Source organism: Diplodia corticola, assembly GCF_001883845.1.
Source record: "Diplodia corticola strain CBS 112549 chromosome Unknown scaffold71, whole genome shotgun sequence".
Classification (NCBI taxonomy): Eukaryota; Fungi; Ascomycota; class Dothideomycetes; order Botryosphaeriales; family Botryosphaeriaceae; genus Diplodia; species Diplodia corticola.
In genome coordinates, this window is record NW_017971550.1 from 93,539 (window position 1) to 106,745 (window position 13,207).

The window sequence follows — 13,207 nt, forward strand, 5'->3', positions numbered from 1 at the left end:
GGAGGTTGATGTCCAGCTGTGCTTGTTGCGGTCTGTCGACGTGCGCACAGGTGACGTCGGTCGGCCGGAGGGCCGGTTGTGCGTGCGCGCGGCGGCGATCTGGTTCTTTGCTCTGGACTCTCTCTCGCACGACAGGCAGGGCGCGTACTGGAACGAGCGGATCGGTCGGGAGCTTGGGGCAACGGCTGTCTGCTTCTTCACCAAGAGGGCCGGAGAGGGGGTCAATTGCGGAAGAAGACAGCGTGGGGAGAGAGGACGGATGCAGGGGAGATTGGGAGACGAACGGCGTCGATCTCGCGCGGTGGGACCGGGATCAGCTTGGAGCTCATTCTGGGCCGACCGGGGGAGTCGGCTTGCTTGACGTGTTGCCGCATGGGTGGTGTTAAAGCGGAACCGACCAGTCTCGAAACCGGCACTCCATTTTTCCATCGACTCTAGAGCACGGGAAAAGTATGAAGGGTGTTCGACGATCCACAAATACGAGTCATTGGCGCTGCTCCGGTTGCCGCTTTGGGAAGGATATTCTGTCTGCGCGCGAGTCAGGGTGGCGTCCGGATGCGTCCGGCAGTGTGGTACGATGCCGCTACCTATATATTGGAGAGAATCCATTCATTACTTCTCCCTAGAGCCGGCCCATCAGAAAAGCAATGGCCCATAGCCAGATCTAGATCGACTAGAAGGGCACCCGAACCAGCCACACTTAAAACTCGAAGCGAGAGAGAAGAAGAAGAAGGAGCAGAACAAGTATCGGGCATGCGTTTTATCGCTCTCCACCTCCACCTGCACCTTCACTCCACAAGCATCACCGGATTTGTCTCACGTGCGATGCTTCTGCACTTGACGCCGCATGACAAGTGGTGGGGGGCTCCAGTACGATGATCGGAGGCATATACATATCAGCAGAAGACCAGCCCCGTTCAGCAACAAACGTGCTTCTCAGACCCTAACCTCAGGCGACGATGGAAACATCGATTTCGATGCGGACCAAGCCAGACTTTTGCTAGTTGGGGATTTGCTTGCAACATCGTATTGGAAAGACAGTTTGGTCTGTGTCTACGCTGATGCTGTGCATCAGTGAGCGCACCTGGTGTAGATATTCATCACCTTCTTGTTGCTGCGAAACATGGATAGGCGTTGCTGATGCGCTTCAAAGGGGACATACTGACCCGTCAAAGGAGTGGTGGGCATGGCGAAATGAGGCCGGGGAGTACCATTTCTCGTCATGTCCGAGGCCACAGTGCCGGAGTCGAGGCGATCACAACCTTGAGTTGGAGCGGCTACATTGAAACGAAAAGCTACGATCATTCCACGAAAGTGATTTTATAGCTCCTGTAAGGAGGACCGGTGCCTGAGAGTCATCACATGCGCAGAACTCATACACATGCCCAAACACTGTAGCCCGCAGACCCCACCTTCAAACGTAATCCTCAATGATTTCTCAAAAGGGTCGTGATTTCTCACATCTTCACCAGACCCGTCTCTGAGTAGTCAATAAGACGTGAAACCGCTGGGTGCGACAGAATGCAGTACTGCGCCAGGCTACCATAAACACCACCGCCATGCCCAAAGCCAGGTTGAACAAAATAAAGACCATGCCGTGGCATCGACTCAAAACTTGAGATAGCGCCGCAAACCCCCCCTATGCAACCCTCCAACCCTCCCAAGCCACCACCAAAAAGAAAGAAAGAAAGAGTGAAAGAGAGAAAGAAACTCCGACCAAGTCAGCGCCCTTCGCAGCCACTCAACGCTCTACCGCTCGAGCCCCATCCAGCAACACCCCTCTCCACCCCCCTAAACCTTGTCATCATGAAAGTAAAAATTGATGTCCCTCGGCCGCTGCGTATTGCGCCTCACAAACTCGTCGTCGCCGGGCGGGCGCTCGGCCAGCGTGTTGCCCGTCAGCATGCTTTGCAAGCTGACGCACACACTCTGCACATTGTGTACGGGGCTCCACCCCTGGCGGTCTAGCAAGTCCAAGCAAATGATACCGTTGCTGTAGATGTGCGGGTGCAGCGGGATGCCGATGTTGTGCGCCGTGACGAATGTGACTTCGGGAGCTTCTAGGAATCGCACTCTCGCGCGTTAATGAAACCCGGGGGAGGGAAATTGAGGGGACTTTTTATTTGTTGTGGGAAAGGGACGCCGTACCGATGGGGTAGGAGTTGGAGAACCTGAACTTCAATCGGTACGTCTGCCCCGCATAGAGAGGGTTGTCGTCCATGACCCGGATGTCCATGAGCCATGTCTCAAAGTTGTCGGCCTCCACAAGTGTGATACCTGGCGGTAAGCTTTCCCCGAGTTGGAGCTAACGACAACCAAAGTGTTAGCCTCCAGTCCAAAAAAAAACCCCCCCACTTGTACTCTCGTTACGGTGCGAAGAGCGGGTTTGGCGCCGGGCGCGTAGATGCGTGGGCTGCGATACACTGGAGACACAGCCAACGAAGAACGCGTTGCATTTCCGGGGGTGTGTATGGCAGATACTGAGCAGCAGGTGAATGTGGGGGTTCGGAGATTCGGTGCTCCAGCAGCGGACGCGGGGAATAGGTGCGTGAATGGAGACCGGAAGGATGTGGGGAATCAGACGTACTTTGGAGAGTTCCTATGCATTATGGTCAGCTTCTACGTGCCGCGAAACAAGGATGGTAGACATACCTTCCCCAGCCTTCTGGATGCCAGCATGGTGTCTTGGCGTTGCGTTGGATGCGGGGCGGAGGTGCCTGGTGGAGCAAGGTCGGAGCTTGCGCGATGTAGCTTGCAGGTGGGGCTGTGGGAGCGGGAATAGCAAGAGCGGATTTCGGAAGAGACCCGGAATGTCTGCTACGCGGACTTGAGTGGTGGCAGTGCAGGGTTGAAGAAAAGTGTTGGCGGGCGGGCTCGCGGCGGCACTTGCGCTGGTGACCTAGTCTCAGCCCTATGGCAACTGCGTCACCGCCTGCGATCCCGCCTCACGTGCCTCCATCTCCATGGACAAACTGGCTATCCACGTCGATTCTCCTAAGTTCTAGTCATCTGCAAAAGTATGAATGATTTACGCTCGCCAGCCAAGAGCCAACGCGTTCCACTGCTCAGCATCATTAGAGAAACCACACCTGCACGAGTCGAATTTGCCCAAGGGGGCTTGGGCTGCGTTGCTTGCGCAGAAACCTCTAGATTCCGTTGCTACATCACGTATTGTATGCCCAGCTGCATCCCCAATCATCCAAGGGAAAACGAACCCATCTACGAAAGAAGAAGCCACAAGAAGTAAAGACGAGAAGAAACCAGGCTTTTCCGCGAGCCCTGAACCGGAATGCGCTTTTGTACAAAGAGAAATGGATGGGGTTCGTCGCTTCTCCCCGCCGGAACACCTCCGACGCCTAGCAAAAAGAGAAAGAGAAATGAAGCCCAGTCGTTGATCGATAAACATCCCTACTCCCCAATACCCGGATATCAACAGCACGTCCAATTCTCAAGATTGGAACATGCCCTTCTGGAAACTCTCAACGCCCATATCACCAGCCTTGCCCTCGATCGGCGGTGGAGCCTTCGCCGGCACCGTCTCCGCCTCGGGCTTCGTCATCGTGCCAGTTCGGCTGAAGCCAGTACTGCTCGTCATCGTCTGCGCCCTGCTGCCGGCCTGACTCGCGCTCTGAATCTGGGCTTGCGGGCGGCGCTGGATGACTTCGAGGTAGGGACTGGGCAGGTAGCCCGTACGACCATCGCGGGAGCGGCAGCGCCACCACTCGGACGCGTTGCCCATGGGATCCGTCTTGCCGAGAACGGCGACAAGGTCGCCCTTCTTGACCGCCAAGTCGACGCCTTGCACGGCGTTGGTGTTGGCCTCCGGCGTGAAGTCGTACAAGACGCGGCAGAATTCGAGCTTGGTCGGGTCCATCTGCTGCTGCTGGTCCCCGGGCATGGCCTCCAGCCGCCGGCGCTCCTCTTCCTCTTGGGATCGCGCCATTGCGCGGATGAGCTTGCCCATCAGGTACGGAAGGCCGATGACAGTAAGCATGAACATGATGAACGGCTTCTTCGACGGGCGAGGAGCAGCGGGGGAGCCATCGGGCATACGGCCGTTGAAGGAATGGAAGTTCGCGGGCGTCAATTCCTTCGAAGATGCGGGGGGAGCGCGGCCTGTAAGTTTGGCGATGGCGGTTCTGATCCACCGCATCAGGGTGAAGATTCCGAGCACAGACCCCAGCGTTTGACGCAGGTTTCCAAACTGCTCGGCGACGGAAACCATGGCTGGGAGTACAGGTCAGCACACGCCTGCGCATCCTGGGAAGTGGTACACTTACCGAAAAATGATGAATGGGTTGCCATGTACGTGCTCTCCAGCATCTGTGCGAAACCACCAAACGCGCCGACGATGCTTTCGATCATCTGAAAGGTGGCTGCAGTGCTGTTGCTGAACGATTGAGTCAAGCCTTGCGGGTTGTTCGGATCGCCTGGCATGCCTCCCATGCCTCCCATGCCGCCATACATCCCGCCGCCCATTCCATAGCCGCCATATCCGCCACCATACATCCCACCGCCGCCATACATAGACCGGCCGTACATCGAGCTCCCGTAGCTGCCATACCCTCCCATCCCTCCCATGCCTCCCATGCTCGAGTAGGGTGACGAGTAGGAACTCCCGTAGCTGCTACCCATCCCGTAGGGCCGGTTCATGGTGGAGTAGCTGGAGGCGTTCTGGTTGACGGTGCTATTGAGGGAACTGGGGCGTGAAGGGAGGGCAGGAGGCTCAGAAGAGGACGCTGCGGATGCGACGGTGCTAGTAGGGGCATTAGCAGCAGCGGTCACGCCTGGAACAAAGTTAGTCCAGCGGTTCACGTCTGGTCGCAGGCGTGGGAACGGGCGGCGACCGTGGGGTCAGGTCAGGACTCACCGGTCGAGGTGCCTCCAGCGCCAGCTCTCTCCCACGGCTTCGGCGGCGAGGCCATCGTCTCCTCAGAGTCGGGCTGGCACGTCTCTCATGTGCTTGCTCGACAGTCGGGGGCGCGGCGTCGGGGGGGAGGGGTGCGGTCGCTCGCGGTGATGTCAAAGAAAGGCCCGGCGCTACGAGGTTGGAACTGGAAACGCAAAGCCGAGAATCTCACCGGCACCTTGCGAAATGCGGGGACGGGCTTTCGGCTGCACGACGCGGCGCGGCAAGCGAGAGGAGATGGATAGACTGCGCTGCGACAGCACAAAAATTGGCAATGTTTCGTTATGAAGGTGGGCAGACGGCTCGCAGCCACGGCGAAAGGCCTTCGATGACAGATGCCCTCGGCGGTCTTGGGTGGCGGCTGCGTCTCGCACGTACGGCGGATTGCCTCGGCTTGACGGCGCACAGCCCGCCTGTGATGCCGGATAACTAGGGACCAGTCCGCCGCGAACCGGCCTGCAGCGTTCCCCACGTGGAGCACGGCCACCACTTATTTGGACATCGCCTTGTCGCTCCGGCAAGAGTCTATCTTCACTTCATCTCACATTCGAACTGCGCGTCGGCAAGCAGAACGGCGGTCTCATGGCCGTTGATTTGAACTACCATACACACTAGCAAGAAAAGTAAACCGCTGCAACCAGATGAAGGGGACCCCGCCCATGCCAGTCATCGACTTCGTAAAGGCTTCTCGGGCTACGAGCCCGAGGCCGAGGAGACGTCCTGCTCCACTTGAGAAGATATTAACTATACAGAAGGGTGTAGATCAGCTCTTCCCACTAGGATGCGACCACGTCCAGCCTCCGTTATTTACGCCCAGAAAGCTCACTAGCAAATCGCTAGAAGCAAAGGTATCTTTGGATGTTGACATTCGACAGCCGAATTTCCCATCTCGCGCTCAAATAGATGCCATGGCGTAGATGGCCAGCTGGCCAAGGATGTTCGAGACCTCGGTGTCGTTGTCCTTGCCGGTCCACTCGTCGATCTGGGCCTGAGTGATGCTCTTCGGGGCCTCAGTGCCGTCCTCGAGGACCTTGATGACCATGGTGTCGTCATCCAAGACGACTATGGCGCTCATGTACTTGTCGAATGGACGCTCGATGTAGTGGGAGTCGCCGCCGTCGAAGCCAGTGTTGCCGTGGAAGGTCGACTTCATACGCTTGTTGCCAGGGTTGAGGACCTCGAAGAGGTCGAGCTCACCACAGCCAGTGGCCTGGCAGTTGCAGCCGTACTGGTCGGTCAAGATCTTGGCGTTGAGCGTCCAGATGGCGGGCATGTTGTCCGCAACGTACTTGCTCTCCATTTCGTTGACAGAGCAGTGAGTCCCGGAATCGGGCATTTGGAACTCGAAGAAGAAGGCCTTCTTGGTGCCACCGAAGCCATCTGCGATTGTCAGTCACCGGTCCAGGCTGCATCTTGCCATTGGGTCACTTACGGAAAGCCTCGTCACCATCCTTGAAGTAGGCGCACTCGGTGCCAACGTCCTCGGAGCAAGGCGAGTCGGTCATGATGATCAACTCGTCGGCATTGTCAAGCTCGCCACCGAAGCAAGTGGCTTCAGAGGCCTGCTCAATGCCGGAAACACCGGCGTAGGCAAGCACGTTCTGCCAAGGCGGGTGGGTGAGGAAAGTCATGCCGTCGTTGATTTTCTCCTCGGAGTTGTAGTGGGAGATGCGCGCCCATTCGCCACTGGTATCGGAGCTGTCCACGCTATCCTTGTCGTCGTCAGACGCGGTGGAAGTGGCGGAGCTGACGGGCGCAGCGGTGGTAGAAGTTGAAGTAGGCTCAGCGGCAGCATCAACGCTGACACCGACGTTGACGCCGGCAGAGCCAGTGTCCGCAGCGGCGTCTGCGCCCGCGCCCGCGTCCGCGGCAGCAGTGGGTCCGGCGTAGTTGTTGACCCACGACACGAGCTGACCGTCGATGACAGCGGTGACCATGTCACCGAGGCCGCGCTTCTCCTTCTGGTGCTGGTGGAAGTGCTGGTGGCCATGGCCATAGCGACGCTTGTGAGGACTGGGGCGCGGAGAGCGCTTCGCCTTCTCCTTCTCAGCCTTGCGCTCCTCGCCGCGCTTCTTGAGTTTGCTAGCGGAGCTGTCGGCGCTGTAGGCCGCGAACTGACGCAGCTTCAGAGGGCCACGGAAGATGATACCGATCTACTAGGGTTAGCGAGTGACGTGCGATGGGATTGCAGCTAAGGCGTACCTCCTCGTCGTACGGCGCAAGCGAACCGGCATAGGCCTTCTCGGCCCAGGCGCAGGAACCGGCAGTGTCGATGCTGGTGACAGTGCTGTACTGGCCAGTGCCGCCGACGCCAGTGTACTTGATGGTGGTGACAGCGGGCTCGCAGTAAGCGTTGCCGGACTCGTCGAAGACATTGGTCTGGTCAGGCGAGCAGCCATTGGTCATGCCCAAGACACCGGTGGTGAGGGCGCTGAGAGCAAGGAGCCTCTTCATGGTGACGTTGTGGAATGCGGATAATTTTCCGAAACGGGAAGGAAGATGGTCGTGGATCGCCGCTGGCGCGGGAGAGTGTGGTGCGAAAGAGAGTTGTGGAGGAATGAGTGACTTGGTGAGGGCGCAAAGGAAATGAGCGGCGCTGCAGCGTGCGACGAGCAGTTGGAAGGCAGGTGAGGCAGCGAAAAGAGAGGGCGCAAGCCGAACGATATATTCCCTTGTCTCCGTGGATCGGTCGCAGTGTTTCGGGGGGCCCAATGCAGCCTAGAGCGCTCCGCTCGGCATTGCAGCAACCCTGCTTCCTTAAATTAGAGATCTGCTTGGCACCCGGGGACGGCCTCGGCCAATCGCGCGCTGCCGCCTCCACCATCCCGCCGACCATCGCAAGCTTCCCTCGCTGTTGCGCGGGTGCGCCGCCGGCCACTCGCAGCGCGCAAACACTCCCTCCGCCGGCCTGTCTGCCGCCCGCGGCAGCACCGCGCGCTGCTGTGCGAGCTGAACTCCTGCCAAGTGCCCAGATCCTTGCGCTGACTCCGCCATCTCACAGGCATTTCTTGGGGTCTTGGGCAGGTCGTTTCGTTTTCGCAAACTCAGGTCGTTGCGCTGAAACGCCGCCATGGGATTGACTTTCTAGCCAATCTCTGCGATGCCGCGCCAGCCAGGGATACCAAGTCGATATATTCGCTCTTGGCCGCCATCTCCAACGCGCACACTCGCCCGCCTGCGCTGCCAACAGCCAGCTCCGCCGCGCGCGCTAAATTTCACTCAATGAGCAATTTCCGGTGTGACGGCCACGCTGAGAAAAAAGTGAAGGACTCGACGCGCCGATCAGAATCACCCGGCCAGCGGACGTAGCCGCGCCGCAGGGCAGCGCGGGCAGCGCGGGCGACGCGGGCTACACTTGGTCGGGAAGGTCATCCAGTCATCTCAGTAAGGCTGGTCGTTACACGGCTTTGGTCCTGCCTCGCTCGTTCCACGCACCGCATTTCGGACAGTGGCCCGTGTGGCTCTCTACGCAGCCCCATCCTGTCCGTGTCCAACAATTATCGCGGCGGCGGTGCCCCACGGAGACGTTGGTCCGTGGGCGCATGCGCCAAGTGTTGTTCCTGCGTGCGGCCGCTGCTCTTGCCGAACCGCCGGCGCATGCGCCCGCATTATCCTGTGCGGCGCAAACTCACTTTGCTGTGACATGTTGATCGGTGACAGGCGGGGTTCTGTCTTTGCTGGCTAGTTGTGATCAACCCTGTACGTGATGCAGCCGCGCGAAAGCGGTAACGGTCCTGTAGCAGAGTTGCAACAGAAAGATGTACAACATGCATGTCAACCATGGCATCGCTACCTCCCGATCCCTAGTGGTGTGCCTGAGGCACGGGCCGGGTCGCCTGCGAGTCGATCCAACGTCGTCGCCGTATCATCCGATATCAGCCGCCAGATACGACCGCCACCGGGTCATCCTGCGGCCACCGGGTGCAGACGAACGCCACGTCTGTCTCCGCAACCCACAAGCTATAATCGAAAGTAGAAGGTATAATACGCGTGTTCCGAACGAGTAGCATTCCGTGTAGTAGCAAAACTCAAATCTCCGAGTACAGTAACAGGTCCACGTTCAGGCAAATAAGTGGTAGTTCATTGGCTTGCACGCGACACCATCTGACTTCGCAAGTAACAATTCACTTTCAAAATGGGCAAACATCCTTAGATACGGCAGCATGTCAAGACAACGCATATCGCAACTAGACACAAGTTAACAACGGGTATCACTGGGGCTTTGGCTTTCTAGGCAACCACACTTCAAGACAACGTCAAGTACATTCTGGAACTAAATTTTGTACATTGATTGGTTACGCTCGTCTACAGTCTACTAAAGTAAATCACAAACGCACTCTCACGACAAACATGAACTTTTCCCTAAATGTACCCCCATTTCGTGGCGCAGTCTTTCATCGGCCAGTGCGTGGGTCAGGCAGAGACACAACAGCTTGCTAGCCGCAATACTTCAGCCAAGGCTGATGCAAACATGACCGCATTTGCCGAACCCGAAGTATTGTGCTCAGCCACTGTATAGTGCTGCCTGACACATTCCGATGAGGCGCATTGGCTGTGCCTTCGTCGAAAACCAAGTCCCAGCTGAGACCACCTTCGACAACGTGCGCGAGGCCGTTCCAGACCGTCAATCGAAGGTTCGAGCGCCATAGGCAAATCTGTGACGCGAGATGTCAGCACATGAAGCACAGACAGCGCAATAACAAAGCGTATGTGTTGGTGCTCGATCAGACAGTCCGTTGCGATCATCTGGCGCTACACGCAAGCGTATAGGCCATCTATCAAGAGGTGCCAATAAGAACAAATGTGTCCATTCATCATTGAAGCAAGTACAGCGAGGGGAGGGTAGATGGCATGTGAAAAGCTTACCTCTAGGGCTATTAGCAGAGAATGGTGCAAGTCCTACAAACGTCGACTCGACGTACGAGACCTCGAGGCTACCCACTCAACTACACGGGAGGCTCTGCGAAGGTATGCGCAAGCATGACGCGCATGTCGTCTGCAGAGCCTCGTCCGTCGTGGGGGGCGCGACGCGAAAGGGAAAGAAAAAAAGTTGCGGTGTTGAGAAAGGGAACGCGAGTCCGCCGCGAAAAGGCTCCTATGAAGACTGAGGTGGATGCACGGGCCATAGTCGGAGGAAAAAACAAGCGAGCGCCGGCGCACAACGCCCAAGATTTTGCCGACCTCTCGCAAACCTCCAACACCAGCGACGACAGCCTCCACTAAGCCAACCTCAACGAACGACAGCCGTCTTCCAAATCCGTCAAAATGGGTCGTCTTCACTCCAAGGGCAAGGTACGACATTGCACCACATGCGGCGCCGCCGAAATCCGCCCCGCTGCAGAATCGCCATCCAGGACATGAAGTGCTGACAACGACATCAGGGTATCGCCAGCTCGGCCATCCCCTACTCTCGCACTCCCCCGGCGTGGCTCAAGACCACCCCCGAGCAGGTCGTTGACCAGATCTTCAAGCTCGCCAAGTATGTCTTGTCGGAAGTTTGAAGCAGGTCGGGGAATTGGATTGGACTCCGTAACGTGTGGTCGCGCGTCGCCTGGGCATCTGATGGTCTGCATGGTCTGCGCTGGAACAAGCAGTCACTTGTGCCAGTTTTGGCTGGAATCGAAATCCCTCCGAATCGGAGACGGCTGCATAGCCGGAGATTCTTCGTTCACGAACCGCATCACCGCACAAGTTCGACTGGAGATCAGGATTGAGGAAGAAGCCAGGACTGGTAGAGTGAGAGCCGGAGTGGATGTGATCAGATGCTCAGGCAGTGCGCGTCCAGGGTTTTGCGGAGGGCTTCCGATTATCCTGAAATGCTGGACGACACCAGCAGCGAGTCGGAACAACTTACTAACGTCCATACAGGAAGGGCGCCACCCCCTCGCAGATCGGTGTTGTCCTCCGTGACAGCCACGGTGTTGCCCAGGTCAAGGTCGTCACCGGTATGTGCCCTTCTTTCGGCGTGCAGTAAACGTATAATTCTAACAATCTCCCAGGCAACAAGATTCTCCGTATCCTGAAGTCCAGCGGTCAGTTGATTCCCGTCTGAAAGGCTCATTCGCACTGGAGTACTTGTCCAAAGGAGGTGATGCTCTATGGACATGCTTCGGTGCAATGGCTGCCACAAACAACAGACAAAATATGCCTCTGATTGGTCTCAATGGCTGACAGAGTGATACCTACAGGTCTCGCCCCTGAGATCCCTGAGGACCTTTACTTGTGAGTTCTGAATATATATGATGTCCCTTTTGGCTGGTGAGCTAACATTGCCATCCAGCCTCATCCGCAAGGCCGTCTCCGTCCGCAAGCACCTCGAGAAGAACCGCAAGGACCGTGACTCCAAGTTCCGCCTCATTCTGATCGAGTCCCGTATCCACCGTCTGTCTCGCTACTACAAGACCGTCGGTGTCCTTCCCCCCACCTGGAAGTACGAGAGCGCCACCGCCTCCACCCTCGTCGCTTAAGCGCTCAACGCTTGTCGTGGCTTGGTATGGTGTAGTTGATTGGGGAGTTGTGTGGGTTCAATGCATGAACGGCGAAATTACCCGGCGGCGTCGAAATAGGGCTGCCCCACCTATGGAGGAAAACGGCTGTCAAAAAGTGGCTTAGGATAAGCGGTTAACGTCAAGATACGCCTGAAAAATGGCGATCAATAGGAACGACTTCCTCTGCCTTATGTACTGTGCCGTGAATCGTCTAGATCGTCCTTGGAGACATCGACCATGAACTAGGTCTGAGAATATGCCATCAGCTCCAGCTTGATCGACTCTTCGAGTTACCTTGCGGGCAAATGAACTACTATTTGACCCACCCCCGCATTGTAATCCGCTTATGTAGAATCGCACCAGATCAGCATCCCGAACTCGACAAATCCTGCACAATCATGCTCGAACCTCTCAATCCATATCTGAAATACCAACGCCGCCCGCTATGCAGACCCACACATACGCACATCCTGGGGTATTTTGTTTCGTCTTTTTTTCCCTACCAGCCATACAACGACTTCTCTTTTTCCGATCCAGCAATCAATCCTCTTGTCCCGTTTTTTCTGCTTTTCACCACCAACCACCCAGCCTGCCAATCGAACGCCCCAATTTTAATTTTTTTTTAAGTCCATTCGCAAAATGCCCTCCACACACCATCCTTGCCCCAGCCGAACCAATCTCGCGCGATTTGGACTTTGGACCCCCGATTCGAGCGTTTTTCTTTTTCCCTTCCCTTCCCTTCCCTTCCCTCAATCGCGCTCATACTCCCTGCTCCGCTCAGCCAAGAAATCCGACAGCCACTTCAACGGCTTCTCGGGCCTATCATCATCCATTTCAAATCATTAGCATTAGCACTTGCGCTTACCCCCCCTCCCAAAAGAAAGGAAACCAAACCAAAAAAAGAAAAAAATAAACAAACTCACTCTTCCAACGCCAACTTCTTCATCCCCTCCAACAGGTGCGGCGTCACGTTCTGGTTCAGGTACACGCGCGTCGGGCTGCCGTGCGCGTTGGGTTGCGTGGGCAGCTCCTGCTGCTGCTGCTGTTGTTGTACCTGCTGCTGCTGCTGCTGTGCTTGTCCTTGTCCTTGCCCTTGTCCTTGTTGCTGCGCATACGCTTGTTGCTGCTGTCGGCTTGGCGTCGAGCTGCCGGGGCGCGGCGAGCCGGTGCGGCCCATGTTCGTGGATGTTGTGGTGGTGACGGGGGCGGCGGCAGCGGCGGCGGTGGTGGTGGAGGCGACGGGCGGTGTTGCGTTGCCTGGCGTTGTTGTGGTGTCGGGGGCGGTGCCGGAGGCTGCTGCTGTTGTTGTTGCGGCGACGGGCGCGACGGCGGTGGCGGTGCCGGCGGGGGGGAGGGTCTAAGAGGGGGGGTTGGTGTCAGGTGTTGGGTTTGTTTGTTTTCTTTTTGAGGGGGTGGTTGATTGTCGTTGCGCGCTGGTGGAGTTGGGGTTTGGTAAAGATAGAGGTGTGTGGTTGCTGAGCAATTGGCGGGGAGAGAAAAGGCGACAACGCAGGATGGGAGGGTGGTGGTGTGGACGGAGCGGAGAACAGAAGAGGGGGTTGTATACATCAACTGGTGCATCATCCTCCTTCATTTCCACATCCACGCTGCCGTTCGTGTCGGTGCCGTTTGTCGTGGCGGCGGCAGCAGCGTCGTGCAGCGGTGTTTGCGCGTCGGCGCCGTCGGCGAGAGGGGTGGCGTTGGAATCGGCCATTGTGGGGAGAGATCGAATGGTCTGGAAGACTGAAGGATGGACGGCGGCGACGAGGAAGGGTATCGTGTTCGAGAAGCGTGCGTGTTGGTGGGGAGT

The 13,207-nt window shown here is 57.3% G+C and overlaps 5 protein-coding genes across 5 annotated transcripts; 1 reads left to right on the forward strand and 4 right to left on the reverse strand.

Annotated features, from left to right (window-relative positions):
* Nucleotides 1-1,791: 1,791 nt before the first annotated feature.
* On the reverse strand, nt 1,792-2,679 carry BKCO1_7100031 (ubiquitin-conjugating enzyme; the record flags this gene model as incomplete). The annotated part of the gene is made up of 4 exons (XM_020278786.1): nt 1,792-2,060; nt 2,149-2,305; nt 2,588-2,599; nt 2,653-2,679. The coding sequence occupies 4 exons, from the start codon at nt 2,677-2,679 to the stop codon at nt 1,792-1,794; spliced, it is 465 nt and encodes a 154-aa protein (XP_020126122.1).
* Nucleotides 2,680-3,448: 769 nt separating this feature from the next.
* On the reverse strand, nt 3,449-4,925 carry BKCO1_7100032 (peroxisomal membrane protein; the record flags this gene model as incomplete). The annotated part of the gene is made up of 3 exons (XM_020278787.1): nt 3,449-4,227; nt 4,281-4,787; nt 4,871-4,925. 3 exons carry the CDS (start codon nt 4,923-4,925, stop codon nt 3,449-3,451), a joined length of 1,341 nt encoding a protein of 446 aa, XP_020126119.1.
* An 879-nt stretch (nt 4,926-5,804) lies between these two features.
* On the reverse strand, nt 5,805-7,363 carry BKCO1_7100033 (protein tos1; the record flags this gene model as incomplete). Its single annotated transcript, XM_020278788.1, has 3 exons — nt 5,805-6,289; nt 6,342-7,062; nt 7,112-7,363. 3 exons carry the CDS (start codon nt 7,361-7,363, stop codon nt 5,805-5,807), a joined length of 1,458 nt encoding a protein of 485 aa, XP_020126120.1.
* A 2,811-nt stretch (nt 7,364-10,174) lies between these two features.
* Nucleotides 10,175-11,376, forward strand: BKCO1_7100034 (40s ribosomal protein s13; the record flags this gene model as incomplete). Its single annotated transcript, XM_020278789.1, has 6 exons — nt 10,175-10,201; nt 10,291-10,388; nt 10,778-10,854; nt 10,909-10,941; nt 11,098-11,131; nt 11,190-11,376. The coding sequence occupies 6 exons, from the start codon at nt 10,175-10,177 to the stop codon at nt 11,374-11,376; spliced, it is 456 nt and encodes a 151-aa protein (XP_020126117.1).
* A 940-nt stretch (nt 11,377-12,316) lies between these two features.
* BKCO1_7100035 (compass complex subunit) lies at nt 12,317-13,111 on the reverse strand (the record flags this gene model as incomplete). The annotated part of the gene is made up of 2 exons (XM_020278790.1): nt 12,317-12,754; nt 12,965-13,111. The coding sequence occupies 2 exons, from the start codon at nt 13,109-13,111 to the stop codon at nt 12,317-12,319; spliced, it is 585 nt and encodes a 194-aa protein (XP_020126118.1).
* Nucleotides 13,112-13,207: the final 96 nt, after the last annotated feature.